Source organism: Abramis brama (genome assembly GCF_963993115.1).
Source record: "Abramis brama genome assembly, chromosome: 6".
In the NCBI taxonomy this organism is placed as follows: Eukaryota; Metazoa; Chordata; class Actinopteri; order Cypriniformes; family Leuciscidae; genus Abramis; species Abramis brama.
This window is the reverse complement of record NC_139968.1, coordinates 38,863,740-38,888,194: the sequence shown is the minus strand read 5'-3', so window position 1 is coordinate 38,888,194 and position 24,455 is coordinate 38,863,740. Positions and strand designations below refer to the sequence as shown.

At 40.1% G+C, this 24,455-nt stretch overlaps 1 protein-coding gene across 1 annotated transcript; it reads right to left on the bottom strand.

Moving 5' to 3' along the window:
- Positions 1-6,214: 6,214 nt before the first annotated feature.
- LOC311084480 (uncharacterized protein) lies at positions 6,215-23,767 on the bottom strand. Its single transcript, XM_084116540.1, has 10 exons — positions 23,561-23,767; positions 22,197-22,481; positions 17,615-17,908; positions 17,325-17,444; positions 17,132-17,176; positions 15,047-15,088; positions 13,697-13,738; positions 7,924-7,950; positions 7,396-7,758; positions 6,215-6,879 (listed from the first exon to the last, which is right to left on the bottom strand). The coding sequence occupies exons 1-10, from the start codon at positions 23,607-23,609 to the stop codon at positions 6,731-6,733; spliced, it is 1,416 nt and encodes a 471-aa protein (XP_083972666.1). The 5' UTR covers positions 23,610-23,767; the 3' UTR covers positions 6,215-6,730.
- Positions 23,768-24,455: the final 688 nt, after the last annotated feature.

Sequence of the window (24,455 nt, the reverse complement as noted above, 5' to 3'; positions counted from 1 at the left end):
AAAAAAGGTAAATACAGTCTAATTCTATCCTGTTCGTGACGCCAAATGTAACGGGACTGTAAGTCTCGCCTCGTAGGGGAAAATTAAAACACTACCTTGGAAGACTTAAAAGCGAAAGGATCTTAGTCCCCGCTCCAGTGCTTTGAGCCTCAATATGCAATATGTTATGTATATGTTTTCTCTTACACTATTTTATACTACAGGAATAGGTAGCGTAGGCTTCAGGTGAGTATGTCGACACGGTGGATTCCTGAAGTGTATGTGGTGAAAAATAAATTGAAATTCACATCCTCACCCACCTAATCCTAATAGTGCAAGTGAGACGCCCCTACCCCAAGGTAAGTAAAAAAAATAACTGTCAAATGTCTTAATTTGATCAACTGGTAATTTATTTTCCTTCTCTTTGTAAATTATATTTCTGTTGGAAGGATCTGTTTCAATAGCATAAAATACCAAAAAGTAACAAAAAAAATAAAATAAAAAAACACAGTTTTGAGATTGTTTTGTTTTCTTGAAAGATCTTCAAATAGTTAACACTTTCAAAACAAGCCTCTTTTAACACCTCAAAAGTGTTTCCCAAAATTAATATCAGTATAGGGCACAAACTTATTTACAGACAACACTGGATGTAGATGACTCTTATAGTTCAATCCAAATGATTCACTTCATAAACTCACTCCACTTAAATGACTCACTTCTAACAACTCATTTCGAATGTAGGTAACCTTGAAATCACTTAAACGATTCCCATGAATCAATTTTATGATTCAGTTTCCAAACAACTCAGTTATCACAAACACAGTTCAAATTGACAGTTGAAACCCTCAGTTTGTTCAAACACTCAATTCAGTTCACACTATATCAGTGAAATGTTCATGTGTGTGTGTGTGTGTATGTATCGAACTGTAGTACCAGTCTGTGGCAACGACAACTTTGATGTGATGACTTGCGATGACTTGCAATGACTTGCGATGACTTGCGATGACTTGAACAACAGCTGTAACGATTTAATGAACAGCTGAGACAGGACAGTGAGATGTCGTAAGAATGGCAGGGCAAATAAAAAAATAATAAAAAAAATAAAAAAACACAAGAAAGTTTCAGCGCGGCCCAGGAAAAAACTCAGGAACTTTCTGGAACAAAATGGCGCAGCTCAGCCAGCTCGCACGCGACACGCATAGATCGAATGATCTGAATCACACACAAAAATGTCTCTCAAAAACAAATCTTCACCATTGACGATCGTCAGTTTCCCAAAAACGAATCACTCCTTCAAGTTCGATCGATCAGCTCACTTAAGCATTCTCGCGCACTGAAAAGTGCACTCAAATGATTCTCAAAAAAAAATAAATGTCTCTCGTTCCAACACGGTCTGTAGATCACCCAGAAAAACAGCAGGACGCTCAAAAATTCTTAGTCAGACTAACGGAAAAACAAGTGTTCTGAATGAAACTCACGGCTCTAACGTTAGCAACTCTCTCTCGTGCTCTCAGCCAGTCTCCAACACCGTTCTCCGTCCGATGACGCAATCAACCAAACCTCTGTTTCAACTGCGTCTACAGTTTCACATGACAATGTTGATGTACACTAAACTCACGAAACTTAATCCGAATGTGCTCCACTATTTTACATTAACAGCTTCAACGGAAAAATATCGACTTCTTGTACAGCAATCATGGCGTGTCGTGTCTCTCTCGTAAAACTATTGCGCTCTCTTCTTCTTCCCAGACGTCTTTGCATCTCCCGCGAACACGCCAGAGAAAGAAAAAAACGTCAAAATAAAAGTCCCCATAGAGAAAAATACCTCTGTTACACATGGTAGAAAGCAAATACTGATACTGACATAATGACATACAAATATAGGCTACTACAAATGATGGCTGTGAAAGAGACTGTTAACACATTGAATAGGATGTGTTTAGTTGGTGAATAGCATAGGCTACTATTACACAGAAGAGATAAAGTTAAGTGAACTCAGAGAAAATGCTACTTAAGCTCCGCTGCTTTCTACCACCCTCTCTATGTCTGGTCCTGCGCTGTGCTCACTCCAGTGTCGATAAGCTTGTTCGACTTGAAACGGCGCTGCACAGACCGATCGGTTTATGACATCAAAGGACCACAAGAGCAATTCAAAAGCATAAGGAGCCGTCTACTTTCTATTCGCTCTTGCAGTACTTTGATGTCATTTACCGATCGGCGCAGCGCCGGTTCAAGTCGAACAAGCCTAGTGTGAGAGGGGGAGTGGCCAGCGCTGTGTTCACTCAGTGTCAGTGTGAGAGGGGGAGTGGCCAGCGCTGTGCTCACTCAGTGTCAGTGTGAGAGGGGGAGTGGCCAGCGCTGTGCTCACTCAGTGTCAGTGTGAGAGGGGGAGTGGCCAGCGCTGTGCTCACTCAGTGTCAGTGTGAGAGGGGGAGTGGCCAGCGCTGTGCTCACTCAGTGTCAGTGTGAGAGGGGGAGTGGCCAGCGCTGTGCTCACTCAGTGTCAGTGTGAGAGGGGGAGTGGCCTCTGGTCCAGCGCTGTGCTCACTCAGTAGGCTTGTTCGACTTCATGCAGCTCTGCGCAGACCGATCGGCGGCTGACTTGAAGCAGTGCATGCCGGTTAGAAATTTTGTCCGACTTGATACAGTGTCGATGCACGTGACTGTGACGTGTGCCATCAAAGTACCGCAAGAGCGATTCGAGAGTAGCCGGAGAACTCAGCCAGCGCAGCTTCTCAAGAACGGCTGCACAAGGGCTGATGGCGTCACAGCTGTTCCACAGTTGGCCGGATTCACCGCATGACAACGATCACGTGTGTTTCGTGTTTATTCGAACACCTTAGTTCCTCCAAAGCTCACAAATCAGTTTTTTATAACAGTAAACACTCTTTTCATGTCGTTGCAATGTTATATTGTAACATGTTTATCAAATTAAAACTGATTAAAAAACGTAGACTCCACGTCATTGATAGTAGCTTATGTTGAACTTTATTCTTGTTCAAACAGACGCTGTATGAAGCAGTACATAAAGTATTGAATGAAAATGTCTCTGAAACATCTGTGTATTATTTGGCAAATATTGCATTTGTTACACTTCAGCTGTGGTAAAGTATGCAAACACCACGTGAACGGTCACTACGAGAACTAGAAAGTGTCTGACTTCACGTCTCCGTTTGCAGCTCCTCCCCGCCTGCACGCGGCTACTCTCGCCGATCGGTTACATCCAGCCGCAGCCGATGTCGAATGTCGAACCTAGTGTCAGTGTGAGAGGGGGAGTGGCCTCTGGTCCAGCGCTGTGGTCACTCAAGGTGTGTTCGACATCCGCTGCGGCCAGTGCTTGAAGTGGGGGAAAAAAGGTGCCGGTACTCTCTTGCATTGGCAAGTAATCATGACATTTGAGATTTCTACAGTGAAAAACAAAACTTGGAGATATTGCTGGTGCAACAACAATTTATTGATATTTATTAACAACATAAATGTATTTAAACAAGTCATGTTTGTGTGTGTGCGTGCGTGTGTGTGTGTGTGAAAACGGAACTACTCCAAGTCTGCAAGTCCAAAAATACATTTATGGTGAGATTACTACATTTTATTTAATTAAATGCATTTATAGTGAGATTATTATATTTTCATGTCATATTCTGTGTTAATTTTGACCACGAACCATGCGCTGTCACTTTAATTCAGCGCGTGCAGCACTGCGAAAATAGACTCGGTGTGGAAATGATCGTTGCACTGCTGTATACACACCGCAACTGGAACGCATTGCTGGACCGTATGCGCGTGCAGTGTGAAAGCTCTAACCTGTTAACATGGGTGCGGAAAAAATAAGCACCGCATACGCATTGCAAATGGAGTATATGTGAAATGGGCGTGACACTGACGCTTTTTTTGTCAGTGGTAGAGTACCGGCTACATGCGAGAAGTAGTGGTACGCAAGAAAAAGTGCAGGTACGCTTTGGAGTAAAATGCAGAAGTGCCGGTACTGCGTACCGGTGAGTACCGCCCCACTTCAGGCACTGGCTGCGGCTGGATGTAACCGATCGGTGAGAGTAGCCGCGTGCAGGAGCTGCAAACGGAACTTGTGAGCTTTGGAGGAACTAAGGTGTTCGAATAAACATGAAACACATGTGATCATTGTCATGCAGTGAATCTGGCCAATCGTGGAACAGCTGTGACGTCATCAGCCCTCCTGCAGCCGCTCTTGAGCAGGGGGGCAGGGTTTCATTGAAAATATTGAAGCTTCCCTGGGCGCCGCCATTGATTAGTGGACCCCTACCTGCTGTTAGCATCCCATTGACTCCCATTCATTTTGGCGTCACTTTGACAACGAATAACTTTACATCTGAGGCGTTTAAAGACTCCATTTGTCCATTATTTATTTCTTAAAAAATATTTCACAAAAATGAATAAAAGGCTTGATCACCTTATGGCACCGTAGAAGCAGTTTTTGTAAAAATAGACTAACGATTGCGTCATAACCACGCGACTCTCTGTCGCACAGTAGAGAGATTACCGTATGGACAGGAGGAGAAGCTCACGGGCAATCGGGGGGACGTGGAGGCAAAATGACAAAATAATTAATCAGAATACTTAGCAAAAGTTGCTCCTGCTCCTAGCTCATGGACAGCTCCTACTCACACTCTCCGTCTCTGCAAGATTCGGAAGGGAATGATTCAGATTTCTCTTGGCACAGCTACTAGAAGACAGACGGGTTGCTCACGTCACATCTACGTCGTCAAGCTCAGTTTGAGTCTGCGCAGTACGCTCGACCATCAGGAAGCAAGTGCTTCTAACTGACTTCACTTGTCTCTGTTGAATCCAATGGGGTCGCTGTGTCCATTTCTTTTACTGTCTATGCTCTTGAGAAGCTGCACTGGCTGAGTTCTCCGGCTACTCTCGAATTGCTCTCGCGGTACTTTGATGGCACACGTCACAGTCACGTGGCGTCGGTGCTGTATCTAGTCAGACAAAATTTCTAACTGGCATACACTGCTTCAAGTCAGCCGCCGATCGGTCTGTGCAGAGCTGCATGAAGTCGAACAAGCCTTCAGTGTCAGTGTGAGAGGGGGAGTGGTCAGCAGCTAGAGCAGCAAAAGCCAGTGTGTGCTATATTTAACGATATCTTTTTCATTTCTAATCCAAACAAGACACCTGTCAAGATTGAAATCCATCGGACTATTGGTTCAAGAGATATGCGAATAACAGACACACAGATAGACAGAAAGACGTTCCTGTAATTTATAGATAGATAGACAGACAGACAGACAGACAGATAGATAGATAGATAGATAGATAGATAGATAGATAGATAGATAGATAGATAGATAGATAGATAGATAGATAGATAATCCAGAAAGTTGGTGATAGATAGAAGATAGAGATATAGACAAAGATAGATAGATAGATAGATAGATAGATAGATAGATAGATAGATAGATAGATAGGCCACTTTAGGCTTCCATTCAGATTACACATTGCCATGAGTGCCACATCTTTGCCTAAAAAGGCCCACATGTGATTTAAAATATTTGGCCCATATTTGCCATTTTACATGTGGGCCACATCAGGCTCACATACATTTTTTCCAGGCCATAAGAAGACCTGCAGTCCCGCATCATTGCCTGAAGTGGCCCACATCTGGGTCTGCTATCTGGGATTTTGAAGCAGTTATATTCATTTTTGAAAATGTATGTTTTTAATAAGCAACTAAATGAGACCAACTGGGGTGTGAGTGTGGTCTTGATGCTATCAAATATTGGCTGGATTTGTGTTTATTAGTCCAGTCAACGTTAGCCATTCTGAATCTTGACTGGATTTTTCAAATATATTTTTTGCAGACTTAATAGAATATGTTGTCTTAACTAAGCCCAAGCAAGAATATTAGTAGTTTAAACTAACTATATATATATATATATATATATATATATATATATATATATATATAGTATTAATTGGCATTTTTACAATGAGTGAAGTTCACAACGTAATTTTGGGAGGAGTGACTAATCTTTCAATGAACTGCAGATCATATAAGCAGCTGCTGACTTTGCTCTGGCATCAGCTGTTCTGGCGTCCCTCCACCTCCCCAACTCCACCACATAATCTAAGCATTTGTAGTCCCACTGGGGGGTTTACCTAAGCTCGAGCTGAAGCAGCTTCCTCGAGCCCCTCCATTGCGGACAGCAAGCCAAATACGCTTAACCTTATTAGCTTAAAGATTATATGGGCAAAGGAACTTGTGAAAGTTTTATTAGTTGATAAAATGCATTTTATATTTAATAATACGCAGTGCATGTTTTCACAGTAAATTTACAAAGAGCATTTCAAATATCACAGTATGTAAATAAACACTGGCCTGAATATTAAAAACTCGATATGCTCACAAATATTTACACAAACGTTAATAGCAATATCTCACTCTTAATTTATTATATGAAATGCAAAAAACCTAGATACTGTTTATGTATACAATACAAGTTTCAGAACTGTTTTGGGACTGTCATGTTGAGTGATTTTGGTTCAGAGATTAGCATAATGAAAATGTTAGTGTATTAAAAGCATGTCTTTAGCATTTAGCTAAATATTCTCATCAAATATAGTTATCAACACATAACAAGCACCTGTTTTTGCATACGGTCACACTACCTTCACTTAATGAATCACTTCTTAACCATTAAAAAAGTGATATGCATGTGTGTAAATCCGTATAGACTAAATCTGCCGGCTGGCATTGTCATGTGAAATTGTGTCACCGTTCCCCACCTGACTCCTCCTCATTCTCATTGGATAAAGTGTCCGTCGGCTCAACAGTATATGTACTAGTGTTGTTGGGGTCCTCTTCTGGTATCAGCGACATCATTGTCTCATTTAAATCATCCCCACATATTTGAGTGGCAGCTTTAGAAAACAAAGAAACACAGAAGGGTAAAAGACAGAAAGCCGTAGAGTTAAACTGCACTGTATAGCAAATTAAATATTCATGTTAAAATGGATGTCAATCTATCATGTGACTCTTGATTTCAAACACAGATTTACACTATCTTTACCTGATCGCAATTATACACTGTAAAAAAGTTGCTGATTTTTTAAGTACAATAAACTGAAAAATTGCTGAAGCTTTTTGAACATAAAAAAGATACAAATTGCTTAACTTATTTTGATGAGTTAAAGCAACGTAAAAACTTGTGTTGTCATTTTTTACAGTGTATAATTATAATCCTACACACAGTAACACAAGCATAGAGATATGGTCCTTTTAATATTTATCAGGAGAAAAAACTAAGAATAAAAGCTGTTAAAAACACTACTATTGTGAAGTGTGGACAGAAACATATTATTATTATTACTAATACTATGATGTAATAATTGACTGGGTTAAAAAAAAACAAGTGAAAATAGAAGTTGACTTCTCACCACGGACATTGACTTTGATTGTTTTCGTGAAAAGATTTGTGTTGCTGGAGATCTCAAGTTTAAAATGCCCAGTGTCTTTGACTCTCATGTTCTTGATAGTGAGATTTCCAGTTTTATGATCCAGCGTCAGTTTGTCTTTGAATTTCCCACCAGGACCATCCTTTACTGAGAACCTATCATTCCTTCCAGAGCACACAGCAATGACTTTAAATAAGGTTGTGGAATCAGAGACTCTGGAATCAGCGTATTTCCATCGTAGCCGATGATCTCTCGGTAAGTCAGCAACACCAGAGTTTAGAGTGACTGTTTCTCCATGCTTCACTTTTATTTTCTTCACTTGATCTTGCCCAATATGAAACATATCTGGAGAAAAGTTAAACATGAATTAAACATGCAGAGGTGGTATGCAACTAATATATCGTGTTAAACAAACCTTAGGTTTCTGTAATATTGGAAATTATAACATTTTCTTTGTGGATTTACACCGCAAGCAATATGGTAAAGTTGCTCACAAGAGAGGGATCTTACCATGAAGTGGATCACATTCTTCCTGACCTGTTCCAACAATAATCACAGATTATTTTTTATTTTTTTTTAATTAATAGTAATGGACAATGAAAACATATATTGTTTTAAAGTAATTTACTGTTTGGTAAGTCTCTCTGCTGATTGGGCATTTCCCCAACTGCTAAAGACAACAGATCTTAGTCTGATTTGGACTTGTTAGAGCCATTACTACATTAATAATTTAGTAATATTTTCCCTTAAATTAAGAGTGATTGTGTTTTTTGATAAATGTATATTTTGTGTTATTAGTACTGTTTCATGTGCCTTTGACTAGTTACAGGGATTAAAGTGAAAAAAAATTCTTCTGACTGAAATTTTTTTTAGGCCAAGTCATATTCCTTTAACTTTTTAAATAGTCGAGACCAATAGCGTTTTAAGGGGAGACGTTTTAAACCACTTTAATATTGCCAGTAGGCGTATTTTAAAAGCTATTTTAATCTATGAAACCCAGGCAGGGAGCATACGAGCACGAACGGCAGCATTGTGACTAGCTTCTGATTGATGGCGACCTAGCACTTTTTTGTCATTATTGCCTTGAAGTCTCATGCCAAATATGACATCATGTCACAAGTAGTTTTATTTAAACCAGCTATTTCAGTGAACAGTTGCAAAATCAAACGAATAAATAATAAACAGGTTTCTTTACCTTAGGGCTGCACGATTATTCCCTTCGAATTGTAATTGTGATTGCCTACTTTTCCCCTTTACTTAAGATAAATTGTAAGAATATGACTAATAGTAAAGACTACTACTAATAAATAAACATTAGGCCTATGCTAAAGCTATTAAATAGCAGTCCCAAACTAGTTTTTGTTAATGTTGGTATGAGCCCCTACAGTCATTTAAAAATATAAAAAATAACACAAAGAAAAATAGTGGCATTTCGGGGTTAATATGGAAATGACAGTTACCATGGTGAATACATAATATTAACAATAACTGTTAATGAAACTGCTCCTGGTGAATAGAATGACAATCATACCTGCATTACTTTTATTTTGTGTAATTTACAACGTAACGGCGTTGCAAGCTCGTAGTTTCTTTTGCACTTGATCAGTGAGGCGATACAGCACGCGCCGCTGCATTTGCGCGTGCAATTGAAGAGTGTGTGCTACGGGTACAGTATAACGCCAGCAGAGCTGGCCAATTGACGCAAATTATGCAAATACTGAAACACCGTTGCAGTAATAATGCAAGTGCAGCGTCAATTCCCTTCAGAATCTCTCTCTTCACGCTCAAACCGTGTGCTAGAAAGCTGATACTAACTACAACTACTGGATTATTTCGCCATCGTCGAAGGTGCGCTGAAGATACTGCACTGTCTTCTGCATCCGATGGCGACCATCTGCAACTTATGCTCGGGCCCCATCATGCCCCCGGACACGCACCTGTTCTGCGTCGCGTGCATGGGGCTGGCCCACGCCGAGTCCGCCCTCAAGGATGCCAGGTCCTGCGAACACTGCGCGGACATGTCCCTACGATCTCTCAAGGCCAGGCGGGCTGAAGCTCGCGCAGCAGCGGGGATCGGGCCCACTGCCACCGCCGAGCCGCTGGTGGGGCCCTCCAACCGCGGAGTCGAGGTTCGACCCCCCCTCGCAAAGTTGTTGACTTCGTGTCCTTCTGGGCGAGTGAGGAGGAGGACTCCATGTCTCTGTCCGCCTCTGAGAACGACTGGGGTGCGGAGCAGGCCGCACCGGAGCTGGCAGCCGCGGAGCATAAGACCACGGCGGACCTGCAGGACGAGCTTTTTCGTATCCTCTCCAAGGCCGTCGAGGAACTGGACCTCTCTTGGAAAGCTCCGGATGAGCCATCCAAGAGCAAGCTGGACGCGTGGTTCCTCCAATCGAGCCGCCGTCAGGCCGCTTCGAAAAGGGGAACCCCGTTCTTTCCTGACGTGCATGAGCACGTGGTGAAGTCGTGGGTGGCCCCACAATCGGCGCGCACTCTCACTTCTACCCAGGCCATGTTTGCCCCCGTGGATGAGGTGGGAGACCACGGTTACCTCCGTATCCCCCCCGTCGAGGAGACCATCGCTGCGCACCTCTGCCCGTCGGCTCCCGCCCTGGGCTCGGACCGCAGCCTGCCGTCCAGAGCCTGCAGATTCACGGCCCACTCGAGAAGAAAGCGATAGAACCGGTTTCCCCGAACGAGCGGGAGAGCGGGTTCTACAGCCACTACTTTGTAGTGCCGAAGAAGGGAGGAGGTCTCCGCCCCATACTGGATCTGAGACCTGTCAACAGAGCGCTTCACAAGCGCGCCTTCAGGATGACTACTCTGAAGCAAATCCTGGCGCAAATTCGCCCCGGGGATTGGTTCGCTTCAGTGGATTTAAAGGACGTGTACTTTCATATACAGATAGTAATGCGTCACAGGCGATTCCTGAGGTTCGCGTTCGAGAATTCGGTCTACCAATACACGGTACTTCCGTTTGGACTAGCCCTCGCTCCCCGAACGTTTTCAAATGATGTGGACGCAGCGCTTTCACCCCTCAGGTCGAGCGGGATGCGCATCTTGAACTATCTGGACGACTGGCTGGTTCTCGCACAGTCGAAAGAGATGCTGTTCAGCCAGGTGGAAGCCCTACTTCGCCACCTAGAAATGCTAGGTTTGAGGGTTGACTGGTTTTTCCTCTCGGTGAGAGCGGCTCACATCCCCAGCGTTCTGAACCGCGGGGCGGACATGCTCTTGAGGGACGGGATTCCCCAAGGGGAATGGAGGCTTCATCCTGGGACGGTTCAGCTGATATGGAAGCGTTTCGGCAGAGCGGAGGTCGACCTCTTTGCAACGAGCGAGAACACGCATTGTCGGATGTTCTTCTCAGTGTCCCGTTCCCCCCGGGAGGAGGACGCGCTGACCGCGCAATGGCCGAAAGTTTGCCTCTATGCTTTTCCTCTGGTAAAAATTTTGCCCATGGTGTTGTGCAAAATCAGGGAGGTGAAGGCGACGGTGACTCTGGTAGCCCCGAACTGGCCGAACCAGCCATGGTTTGCGGACTTAGTGGAGTTACTGGCAGGGCGCCCATGGGAAATTCCGCCCAGGAAGGACCTACTGTCTCAGGCGAGCGGATCGATCTGGCATCCCAGCCCCGGGCTGTGGAACCTTCATGTGTGGCCGTTGTAGGGTCGTTGAGCAGGCTGGACGCGCTACACTCATGAGCCTTGAGAACCATCGCGGAAGCGTGAGCCCCATCGACCAGGCGTTTGTATGCCCTGAAGTGGGGAGTTTTCTCGAAATGGTGTCAGGATGCCGGCATCGACCCAGAGAGTTGTTCTGTGTCGGATATTCTGCGCTTCCTTCAGTACAGGATGGATGAAGGGAGCCTACCATCCACTCTGAAGGTGTATGTGGCCGCTATCGCCACGTTTCACCCCTCTGTTGATGGGCAGTCTGTCGGTAGACATGCGTTGGTGACTCGGTTCCTTAAGGGAGCCAGGAGATTATGCCCTGCATGACCGCCTTCGGTGCCGCCGTGGGATTTAGCTTTGGTCTTGGAGGCTTTGTCACGACAGCCCTTCGAGCCCTTGGCTTCGATCGCCATTAAAGCGCTATCGATAAAAACGGCTCTGCTTCTCGCTCTCGCTTTGGCAAAGCGGGTTGGGGATCTACAGGCTTTCTCTGTAAGTGAAGATTGTATTCGCTTTGGACCGGGAAACTGTAATGTGACTCTCAGACTGAGACCGGGTTATGTCCCAAAGTCGCTCAATACCCCGTTCAGAGCGCAGATTGTTTCTCTGCCTGCCCTGTCCGCTGAGTCATCTACCTCTCAGGGTTCGGATGCTCAGGGTGCTGTTTGCCCAGTCAGAGCGCTCCGGGAATATATATTTCGCTCGGCCGCTTTTCGACAATCGAACCAGCTCTTTGTGTGCTTCGGTGGGTGCAACAAGGGATGGGGGGTCTCTAAACAGAGGCTTGCTCACTGGATTGTGGACGCTATTGTTTTGGCTTATGATCGCCTAGGGCAGGAATGCCCCCTGAACGTCAAGGCCCATTCGACCAGAGCAATCGCCTCCTCGTGGGCCTGGACTAAGGGTATGTCTATTCAAGATTTATGTTTTGCGGCTGGCTGGTCTTCTCAGAACACATTTGCCAGGTTTTACAAGTTGGATTTACCCTGTGTAGCGTCTCGAGTACTTTCGGTGAGTGATTGCATTGCATAGCATTTAGGGAGTTGCTCTGCGCTTTGCTCATGAGTTGTTCTATGTGCTATTTGTGTATGTTTTAAACTGTGTCACCGCTATGCGTTGGCCTTCTCTTACTGTTGTTGCCCTGTTGCTATATAACAGTGCTAACTTCCCCAGGTTATACTGCTCGGGATATGCAAATTCGTGCAGTGTTTTGTGAGCTTGTGATTGGTCCTTTTCGACCTACCAAAGGTTAGAGATTCGCTATTGGCCAATCTCGGCCTATCAGATGCTCGCATACTGGGGTGGGCGGTGTTGGTATTGGGTTCTGTTGTCAGTGGTTTGTTTACGCTGCCACGGCGGGATTCTATACAGTTCCCATATACGACATCCGTAATGTCGAAGTTCCGTAGCCTTGATAGGGAACGTCTCCGGTTACTTTCGTAACCTCGGTTCCCTGAAAGGCAAGGAACGAGACATTACGCTCGCCGCCGTGTTCGCTTTGATTCAAGCGTTACGTTCGATTCTGAAAGGAATTGACGCTGCACTTGCATTATTACTGCAACGGTGTTTCAGTATTTGCATAATTTGCGTCAATTGGCCAGCTCTGCTGGCGTTAGCCTATAAGATTTTAGCGGAAGTGAAGGAGGAGAGGAGTTCCCATATACAACATCCGTAATGTCTCGTTCCTTGCCTTTCAGGGAACCGAGGTTACGAAAGTAACCAGAGACGTTTTCTGAAGTAGAAGTAGTCATGATTCGCCTTTCATAACATAACATGCTCTAAACACGCACGCTGTGGAAAAGGAGGAGCGGGGGTGCGGGGGAGCAAGGATCACAGCGTAAATTTGAACTATATCGATATATGCGATATGGTCTAATTCCATATCGCATTTCAAAAATATATTGATATATTTTTATATCGATATATCGCCCTGCCCTACCTGCATTATAAGTGTGTCCTGGTAACTGAAATATAGTTCTACCTCAGCGCTCAGCTGTTGACATGCACTTTCCGTGAGCGGTAATTGAAAACCCGGAGTGGATCATGAGCGAAGAGATTATAGAATGCTTAGAGTGGAGAGAGGAACGTGCTTTTGCTCCACTCCAGGCTTTGATCACATCCCCCTCAGCAGGGTGAATACACCTCATCTTTTCTTAATTTAAGACCTATTCAAACTAAAATTAAGACTTTTATTACACTATTTGTGAAATGAAAGCCTATTTCCGGCCTTAAAATTAAGAAAAGTGAATTTAAAACATTAAGGACAGACTGGAACCCTGCAATTGACGGAAATCCGTCATAGACTTGCTGCAATTAACGGAAATCCGTCGTAACGACAGAGAACTTTAATCCCTGTAGTTATATACACGTTATATGCGTAACAATTTTGAAAAAGAAGAAGGTTTATTAGTGCTAGACAATCTTCTGACTGTAGAAATGAGTTTAAATTCATCTAATAATGTAACAAGACAAAGAAAAAGTAAAGCTTTACAAGACAAGTTATAGATTCATGCATCAAATCCTTTGTGCAAAACCCTTTTGGAAATAGCGAAGAAGGGGCTCAAACACAGAGAGATTCAGTTGGTGCTCACAGTAATTCAATATCTTACCGTTATTTGGAGGGTCAACAACATCATCTCCAAGAACTGGATCTGTTTAAACAATAATTGATGCACGTTAACTTTTCGATTGTGGTTTCAGACTAGTGTATTTTTTCTCCATTTACTGTATATTGTCCTCCAGAGTGGAATTAATTGAGTTAACTGCTAAAAATTGTTTTTTTATATCTAAACATTTTTTAATCACGATACATTTACTTGAAAAAAAATCTGCCATGGTTTGATCAATTTATCAGAAAACAAGACATGATATATTATGTCTTTACAGTGAGGTACTGTGTTGTAGGTACTGTTTACTGTAACTGTTTACTGTTACTGTTTTACTATTACGATTTACTATTACTATTTACTGTTACTGTTGCTGTTTACTGTTACTGTTACTGTTTACTGTTACTGTTTTACTTTTTACGGTTTACTATTACTGTTTTATTGTAACTGTTTATTGTTACTGTTTACTATTACGGTTTACTGTTACTATTTACTGTTACTGTTTACTCTTACAGTTTACTGTTACGGTTTACTGTTACTGTTACGGTTTACTGTTACTGTTTACTCTTACACTTTACTGTTACTGTTTACTGTTACCGTTACCATTTACTGTTACTGTTTACTGTTACCGTTTACTGTTACTGTTTACTCTTACAGTTTACTGTTACTGTTTACTGTTACCGTTACCATTTACTGTTACTGTTTACTGTTACCGTTTACTGTTACTGTTTAATGTTACTGTTACTGTTTACTGTTTACCATTTACAGTTAGTGTTTAGTGTTACTGTTTACTGTTACTGTTTACTCTTACGTTTTACTGTTAAATGTTACTGTTTACTGTTACTGTTTACCACTTACTGCTTACTGTTTACTGTTACTGTTTACTGCTTACTGTTACTGTTTACTGCTTACTGTTACTGTTTACAGTAACTGATTACTGTTAGAGCCATAACTACATAAAACATATATCTACCATAATATCAAATTATGTTTTTTGATAAATGTATATTTTGTGTTATTTGTACTGTATCACATGACTTTGACTAGTTATATACGCGTTATATACGTAACAATTTTGAAGAAGAAGATGGAAGAAGGTTTGTTGGAGCTAGACAATATTTTGACTGTAGAAAAGGCTAGAATTAATGTTTTTGGAACATGAATACGTGCAAAATAGATTTGAGTTTGATTTCTCTAATAATGTAACAAGACAAAGAAAAAGTAAAGCTTTACAAGACAAGTTATAGATTCATGCATCAAATCCTTTGTGCAAAACCCTTTTGGAAATAGCAAAGAAGGGACTCAAACACACAGAGAGATTCAGTTGGTGCACACAGTAATTCAATATCTTACCATTATTTGGAGGGTCACCAACATCATCTCTATGAACTGGATCTGTTTAAACAATAATTGATGCAAGTTAACTTTTCGATTGTGGTTTCAGACTAGTGTGGTTTTTTTTCTTCGTTTTTTTTATTATTATTATTATTTATATTGTCCTCTGGAGTGAAATTAATTTAGTTAAAGGAACCGTATGTAAGATTGTGGTCACAATCACTTTCAAATTACTGTAGAGCGGTGTACCCCCTCCCCCTCCCCCCTGACTCGAGGTTGCCAGATAAGCTGCAGGATCCAGCACAAACATAGGCTGCTACAAGGAGCTTTCAACTAGAGCAGAGCTGGCAACCCGGATGCCGAAAGAAACACTACTGACTTCGTGATTGGTAGATGGAGGTGGAGGGTGGGGCATCAGGCCAAACACAACATGACAACATCAACATCAGTTGAGGGCTGCAACTTCACTTTTAAATGACAATATCCTGGCTGGACTACTGTTGTCAGTGATATAAGTATTTAAAATGAACATGATTTCTTAATGTCTAGTGACATATCAGGGCCATTTTATGATTAATTGAAATACATTTCAATTAATGTTGTAGGTACTGTTTACTGTTACTGTTGACGTTACTGTTCTGTTTACTCTTACGGTTTACTGTTACTGTTATTGTTCCGCCCTTTGGCGTTTAGTTTGTTTCCTAGTCGGACCCGTTTTAGTGACGGACCTAGTGTTCGCCGAGCAACAGCGCTGAAATCACCCACGAGTCTGCGTCATTACAGAGTTTGGTCAAATCTTTGTCTGTAAGTAATTTTTCGTCAGAATTGTGGTTTCTGTATGATGTATATGTTTACATTAAGTAATGTGTGTTATTACGTTCGTGACTTTTATCATTTTCATCGCATATATGCCCTAGATTGAAGCCTTTGTTTTTTGGCTCACTGATTTATCCGCTCAGCAACGAGCCTCGGCGCTTTGCCTCAGAATTATTAGTTTAATTATTTACATCTGTAGTTTATTGTGTAAAGTGTTGACATAAAGAATAGCTTACTGTTTATTCATATTGCCTACTTTATTCATACTGTTTACTTTATATTTGATTGTGTAAGAAAGACAACAGACTTTACACTTTTGTGATGTTTATTTTTTGTTTACTCTTTCAGTCTTACAGACTTAAATGGGGAAAAACTTGAGAAATAAAACTGAGGAAGAAAAGAGACAAAAAGATAAAACATCAATCCTCAACAAGACTTCTGGAGTTTCTCTTCATTGCTGTTAACTATCTGTCAAGCTAGTACAAATCAGACGTCGTACGTGCGAGGGCAGAATAGTTATGGTTTACTGTTACTGTTTACTGATACTGTTATGGTTTACTGTTACTGTTTATGGTTTACTGTTTACTGTTATGGTTTACTGTTTACTGTTACCATTACTGTTTCTGTTACTATTACTGTTTAATGTTACTGTTTGACCCATCTTTCTAATCATAAAGAGAAACTGTAGGCTGTATCAATCAGAGGCTGCGTCTGAAATTGCATATCGCTTCTATATGTGTGTAGTTTTAATGTAATCTGGATGTACTACATTTACCATGTTGTCATTATCATGTGACATATCAACGTCATTTCTGCCAGTTCTGCCAATGACTGTCATTCATAAATCCTTTCCCGTGCCTTCATGGGATTGTAAAGTGTCCATCATATGCACACTTCAGAATCCTGCCAGAAGTAGGAAGTCATCTGGGTACTTTTTGCCTATTTTTAAGTACCTAAGTACTGTGAATTCGGACATACCTCTTTTGTCACATACTGTATTTTGCCTACTTTTTCGTGACCAGTGCTGGCAAAATGAGTCACAATAAGCAATTTTTCAAAAATTAGTTATTGTTTTTTTCACATTGTCTATTAAAAAAATCTTCAAAATGATGTATGATTTGTTGAAATCAGGCAAAAAATGAATGAAAACAAAATGAATTTGAAATCGCTAGAGTCAGCGAAGTCAATGTTGAGAAAAATCTCAATAGTCTAAAGACATTTCTGTCTTTAAAAGAACTTGGCAAACACAACAGTCAGTACGAGTACAATATATATATATTATCTTACCACTCCTTAGAGGAATAGTTTCCTCCGGTTTCACAGGAGTCCGCTCTGTTATAAAATAATACAATAATTTATACAGTGAAGCAAGTAGCAGAACAATCAATTTCTACCACATTCTAGCAGATTTTTTTATTTTGGTTACAATGTTTTGTGGTTACACATTATTCTCATTGTATCAGCTGTATGTAACACTTACCAGTTTCTTTTGCTTTTGCAGGTTTCTTGCAATAGTAAACAGCAGCAACAGCCGGCACAGCTGCCAGCAGGAGGACACCAACACATATACCCACTATAGTGCCAGCAGACAGTCCTTGTGCTGTAACAGAGAAGGTATAGGTCCAGTAACTATCTAATGTATCTTACAATACCTGTTCATGATCTTTTGAAGCTGTGAGACTATTTTGCACTACCTTGTTTTTTTGTTTTCACTTTTAAAACCAAATATTGTATGTATACATAGTTATATTAGCCTGGTTATAGATATACCTGCACATGTGTGACAGAGTGTGTTGATGTCCAGATGTGTGGTCTGGTTGCTGATGGGATTGTTCAGCACACAGCTGTAGGTGTTTTTATCCTGATATTCCACCTCCAGAGGTAGAGAGAGACTGATGCTGAGATCAGACGCACTGATGCTGGACAATACACTGATTCCTTTGTACCAGGAGAGAGTCACATGACTCACATTCACCACTGATGAACACACCAATGAACATGATGATGATGATGATGATGAACAGGTTGAAGAGTCTCTGCTGATGACAGGAACAGGCAGACGAGCTAGAAAACATGAAAGAATAAACAGACAAAATATAATTTACAGATAAATCAAACTTAATTGGTAAATCACCATGCTTATCTGAAAGTAGATCTGAATGTCACCTTAAAGGGATACTCCACTTTTTTTGGAAATAGGCTCATTTTACAACTCCCCCAGAGTTAAACAGTTGAGTTTTACAGTTTTCGAATCCATTCAGCTGATCTCCGGGTCTGGCGGTACCACTTTTAGCATAGCTTAGCATAATGAATTGAACCGGACAAGACCATTAGCATCTCTCTCCAAAAAAATTACAAAAGAGTTTCGATATTTTTCCTATTTAAAACTTAACTCTTCTGTAGTTACATTGTGTAATGCACTGTTGTTAACGCAGTGCCTGAAAATAGGTCTAATAGGTTAGACAAACTTAGTCCCGGTCACGTTGGAAGTTACCGAGCTGGGGACTATTTTCAGGCGCTGCGTCATATCATTACGCCTGCTGGACTCATGGTACTGCAGCAAAATTTCTTGATTATTCACAGGATACATATCACAGGAATGAGAGTATAGTTCCTAGCCATATCAGCCTAGAAAATCGCAACTTTACATTTTCTGTCATTCTTAGTACACGATGTAACTACAGAAGAGTCAAGTTTTAAATAGGAAAAATATCTAAACTCTTTGGTCATTTTTTGAGAGAGATGCTAATGGTCTTGTCCGATTCAATGATCTATGCTAAGCTATGCTAAAAGTGGTACCGCCAGACCCGGAGATTGGCTGAATAGATTCGAAAATGGTAAAACTCAACTGTTTAACTCTGGGGTTGTTGTAAAATGAGCCTATTTCCAAAAAAAAAGGAGTATCTCTTTAATGCAGTAGTTTGACACGTTCACAAATAACAAATGAACTGGTTATGTCATGCTGTACAGGAGGAGTGCCCTTTGGTGACTATCATAGCCCTCGCCTATGATAGTCAAGTCAAGTCACCTGTCATGATCTGGGTCTTTTGTTCTGTCTTGTTATAGGACTTTTATGTTTAAATGTATTCTGAGTTTCCATTGTGTCTGTGTTCCTTTCCTGTGTTTGATTTCCATTATTCTGTGTCATATTAATCACCATGGTCACCTTCATTATTTCCAGCTGTTGTTAATTATCCACTCATTGCTTTTGTATTTAAGCTCTTGCTTTTCAGTTAGGTTTGATGAGTTGTTGTTGGTGTAGTGTGTGGTTTACATAGGGTTTTTCTTGTATGTTCCTGGTTACCCCTTCTGTGTTTATTGGATTATTGCCTTGATCTCTGGATTATTTATGTTTTGCCTTTTATAATTAAATCTGTGTGAGCATTTGGATTCGCCCAGGCCTCATCCTTGCACACGTCACACCTTCATTTATATAACGCTTTTAACAATATAGATTCCAGAGATAATAGGAAATTAAAGTAACAGAGATTGTTTAGGCTTTACAGCAGCTCTAGAATAAAGTTATTGTCCAGCTAAAGTTAGTTTTGATTGATTCACTTCCGTTGCAAAGATCATTAATTTTTAACAGGCTGCTTACACAACATCGTGCTAACAGAAAACCCTGAACGCGCTCCGGCCTGCTCATATGCACAAAAGAGTGTCTGGTGGCTTGAGAACACAAGGTGCAAGCCTTGAATTTTTTTTTTGCGCAAACTTAAAACACCCAAACCCGTGAAAACGCTGACGGAATGCACATGCGTATTACATGTTTAGTCTATAGGTATGCGTGTTTGAATATATGTGTGTGCAGGTGTGTAGTCTTTCTCTACAAATTGACCAACAATACCTTATAATACAGATTTGTTTTATCACTTCCACATAGCCATGTGAACTGGAATAAGTCCATAGTCAGCAAAGTCAACAAAGGGCACTCCTCCTTTTCTCTTTTTTTTTCTCATTTCTCATAACCCGTTTCCTTCAGGGAGTCATCATGTTCTGATTACTGCTACCTGTTTTTATTTATGTTATTTATGTTTGCCTAAACCCTGTATGTTCATTTAATTGTTGTGAAGTTTTGTTGGTGTTAACACTGCATTTCTGAGCATTACTTCTGGTTTCGTGGGCTCAGTAATGGCCATAATCTTTTGTTGTCTTGGGTTTGCCTGTGCCTTGGAATTTTGTTATTTCCTGGATGGTTTGCTCTGTGGTTTTGGCCTTACTGTTATGGATTACGACTGGAATACACTCAATAAAGCTGCATTTGGATCTTTAACCCAAATCTTGGTAACAGGTTGTTGATATCGTAAACCATTTACTAAAACATTTTTAGGTGCTTTATATAAAAATTGTAAATAAGTAAACTATTTTAGGTAGGAATTTAAGAAATAGTTTTACTCAAATACGTTTAAGATCTATCAACTCTGTGTAGCATACTGTTAATTACAACAGAAAAATAACTGACTTGTCCCTCAGTTTATTAAGATTGCACAGGTTGATAATTTAATATCATGTGGTTTGATCAAAACATGCTCAGCTGGTAAAGCAGGTTTCCATTTATGTTTTTGTATTGGTAGGAGTAGGGGGTTGAGTCAAAATAAAAAATAATACTAAGTAAGTTACGTTTATTTATATAGCACCTTTCACAGATAAAGAAGGTCACAAAGTCTTTACAGTAAATAATTAAAATAATAATAATAATAATAACAATATCAAAACAAATAAAATAACAACTGTAGAAATACCATCAAACACCATAGAAATGTAATAAACGCCAAACCATATTGTTAATTACAGTTTTTATCAATTCCTAAAACACAATTTCTGAAACCTTGCTCCATTTTCTGAAAACATTAAACACAAAACCTCATCTTCAAGCACTATTTACAAAACCTCTGACTCCTCTCGCAAAATGAAACTTTCGCCTCAAAACAGTTTTACCTGTGTTCAAAATCAAACACTGCTCTCAAATCATAAACAAAATGATCAAAATGATATACACTATCAAGCAGTCAGTAAACAATGCACCAAAAAATAGAAAACAAAACATATAGTTCTTGAAAGATATCTATGGACTGCTAATCTGTTTGTAGACTTACCCGTGATACCTTACTGTACCATCAAAACGTTCAGGGAGAAGTACATCTTTAATCTCAAAACAAATTTCATATTTTTCCATCATTGTCTTTTGATGAACGAAAACATGTTCTATCATAGTAGCTCAAAATTGATCAGAAATTACTACTCTGCTTTGCTCTTTGCAATTTTTTTTTCTTTTTCCTCCTCCTTGTACCCCTGTTTTTACAGTACTGAACCCTGCATCTCACAAACTTGTCCTTTGTCTCTGTGATACTGTAATTCTTGTTCTTTGTTGATATGAACCTGCAACCAGTCAAAATCTATTGAGCAGTCAGTACTGTACATGTGATCAGTGCTTCTTTTTGTCTTTGGGCCTCATTTGAAACAGGTTAAATCAGTTTTGAGTGGTTGTGTTTAATCAATGACATGTATGTGTTCTCTATTTGTATTTGATTGTTGCCACTTGTGTTTACCAGTATGGATGGCATGTGCATTAGAGTGCAGAATGTGTTTTGAGAATGAGAATGAGAATGTGTTTAGAGTTTTGCTGAAAAGTCTAAGTGAGATCTGCAAATTTTGTTTTACCATGTGAAATTGTTTAAGGTATTAACAACAGATTGCACAATTAGCTAAATGAGTTCAGGCAACTGAGAACTTTGTTCAGCCAATGGGTTTTAGTGTTTTAGCAATTGAGAAAAACTGTAAAAAAATAAAAATAAAAAAGAAGAGTAAAACAGGAAATAAATATATAGTTTTTTTGTGTGTGTGTGTGTGTGTGTTGTACTGTGTAGTACATGAATGAATAAAAATGTGCCAATGTATCCATTGGTTGTGTCTTCTGTGTTCATCATGTTGTGAGCGGGGAACCACAAGCAACATAACTTACCAGTTTTGGAAATATTGTTTTGAATTTATTGCACCAGTGTGTTAGACTATGTTGTAGTGTGTGTGTTTGTGAGGGCTTTTGTATCCTGTCTGAGGGCAAAGTTTGTTGCAAAGTTTTTCAGCAAGAGTGAATGGTTTTGAGTGGAGAGTTTCATTTTGACCTGAAGATAGGATGTTTGGGGAATTGGGTGAGACATTATGGATTTGTGTTTACGAGGCATAGTTTCAATAAACGGGTTTAAGCAATCGAGAAAAACTGTAAGAAGTATAATTCCTTGACATGCCTCAAATTTTAGATAATGAAGTAACATTTATGTTTACGCAAGCTTGTTAATTGCTGCACATCAAAAGATTTGACCGATAATCACACTGAAAGACTTGAGCTACTCACCATAGACCGTAACATTAAATGTTGTGATTAAGGTTTTCCTGGGAATTTCTAATTGATATATTCCAGAAAAATTAGCTGTGATGTTGTTGATGGTTAGAGATCCAGTTGATTGATTCACCATCAATCTGTCTTTAAACATTTTTATTTCAGAGTTCCTCGCTATGACAGTTTTGGCAGGTCCAAAGCTCCACACTATCAGATCTTCTTTCTGCATTGCATCAGTGTAAAGAGTGACTGATTCTCCCTCCATCACTGACACTGACTTCACTGTATCACCAAACACACCTGAAGAATGAACAGAAATGTTTATTCAGGTTTGTTAGCAAAGCCACAACACAGTTAAAGTGAAAAGACACAGCCTTTTTTGGACCAGAGTTTAATGTAAGACTTCTGTTATCCTATTAATTATCTTCGAAATAAAAAAACAGTTCAGACTCCAGGGACAAAGGAAGTGATCATCAAGTTTGGACCAAGGGCTGTGTATATATAAATGTTTGCAAATGTTGTAGAGTGTTGTATGCAAAAGAGAGGTACACTGCCCTTAAGGTGTACCTCTCCTAAAATGGGGCCTTTAATACACAGAACAACGAGCAATTGTATGATTTTGAGATCCATATCACACTGAGGATGATTGAAGGATTCATACACAACGATTACAAAAGCTGCAAACATTCACTGATGGAAACATGATTCATTTAGAGTCAAAGGGACTCTACTTTTTTTTTACTATAAATCACAGTGTTGCTAACCAGATAGTTGATGGTATCCATTGACTTCCATAGTATTTTTCCCTACTATGGAGGACAATGGCTACGTCAAATGTTTGATTACCAACATTCTTCAAAATATCTTCTTTTGTGTTCAAATTAACAAATTAAGGGTGAGTAAATGACAGAATTTTATTTTTTTGGGTGAACTATTAACACTTGATTGAGTGCTTAACTTCACCATTCTGATTTGTGAATGTCTTTAAGTTTTCCCCATTTAAAGACATATTTACAGCCCGGTGTATAGGCCTATGAAACTCATTATGAAACTATGATATTGTCACAAGTGTATGCAGGCAGGCAGATGAAGACACAGAAAGAATAAGGTTCCCGCTCCAAAGTTTACTTATACAATCCAAACGGGTCCAAACAGGCAGAAGAGTGCACAGCCACACACATGAGCATAGTGGTGACCCGGACAAAATCAAAGCGAAAAGACATGAACTAATATACAAAAGATAACAAGGTGAACACAGCTGGACCAAACTAACTAATGCAGTGCTATTTTTTAATTAGCTTAATAAAGCTGTACAAGCTCAAACTTAGAAATTGCCCGGCCATATCGACTGAAACCCGAAAGTGCAACTATCTACTTACCGTGTATGTTAAGCAGCAATAAAGTGAAAATTAAAGAATTGCTCTTCATATTGTTGCAGAGTTAATCTGAGTGAATAAAAGATGAAAAGTGGAAATGGACCGTGGTGTCTCTTGATGATTAAAAAATAGGGACGAAGAGTCATTCCTCACTTCCCTGATAGCTCCATGTATCAAGTTACACAAGTCCTGAAGCGCAGTGCACTTCCTGACTTGTCCTAGCACTTGTTGCACTTTATTTTACAGTCCTGTTCCCCATGTACATTCTATATACTATTATAGCAATTACAATAGCTGTTTTATAACTATTAACCCTAAACCTTAACTCATGTAGTTACCTCATATTACCAGAACTTTTTTTGGTAACTAGGCTAAGTACACATGCTGTAAAATAAAGTGTTAGACTTTATTTGGTAACACTTTATTTACAGTGTCCTTTTCATATATCTTAGATGTACTTACCATAGTAATAACAGTAAATTATGCATAATTATATGCAATTAACCTTCAACTAAAACCTAATCCTATCCCAACCCTAGTAAGTCTGTGATGCTAATTTATATTACTCAGTGCTTGTAGGCTATATAAATGTATAATTACACTGTAACAATGACACCTTAAAATAAGTGAGTGAAACATTTATTATGAGTAGGCTACTTTGCTTGTGTTGTGTTTTTTTGCATTCAACATTGTATTATACTATCAACATATCACCCTGCTTTACACACGGATGTTACTGATGGATACAGAAACACTGTTATTTCCATTAATTGTTTCCGTTCTATTATTTAGTGTTTTTTGCCTTAATTTGTATTGCCTTAATTTAGTAGTTAAAGGTGGGATCAGTAGTTTTTGAAATATGCTGTTGGCCAATGTTGATGTTTGAAATCAAGCCAAA

What these genes read in the sequence shown, in the direction of transcription:
- LOC311084480 (XM_084116540.1), bottom strand. Translation starts at nt 23,609, where the DNA reads ATGAAGAGCAATTCTTTAATTTTCACTTTATTGCTGCTTAACATACAC. An exon ending in ATTGCTGCTTAACATACACG is followed by an intron (nt 22,482 to 23,560) that starts GTAAGTAGATAG and finishes TTCATTCTTCAG; the next exon opens with GTGTGTTTGGTGATACAGTG. An exon ending in AACTATTCCTCTAAGGAGTG is followed by an intron (nt 15,089 to 17,131) that starts GTAAGATAATAT and finishes TTGTTTAAACAG; the next exon opens with ATCCAGTTCATAGAGATGAT.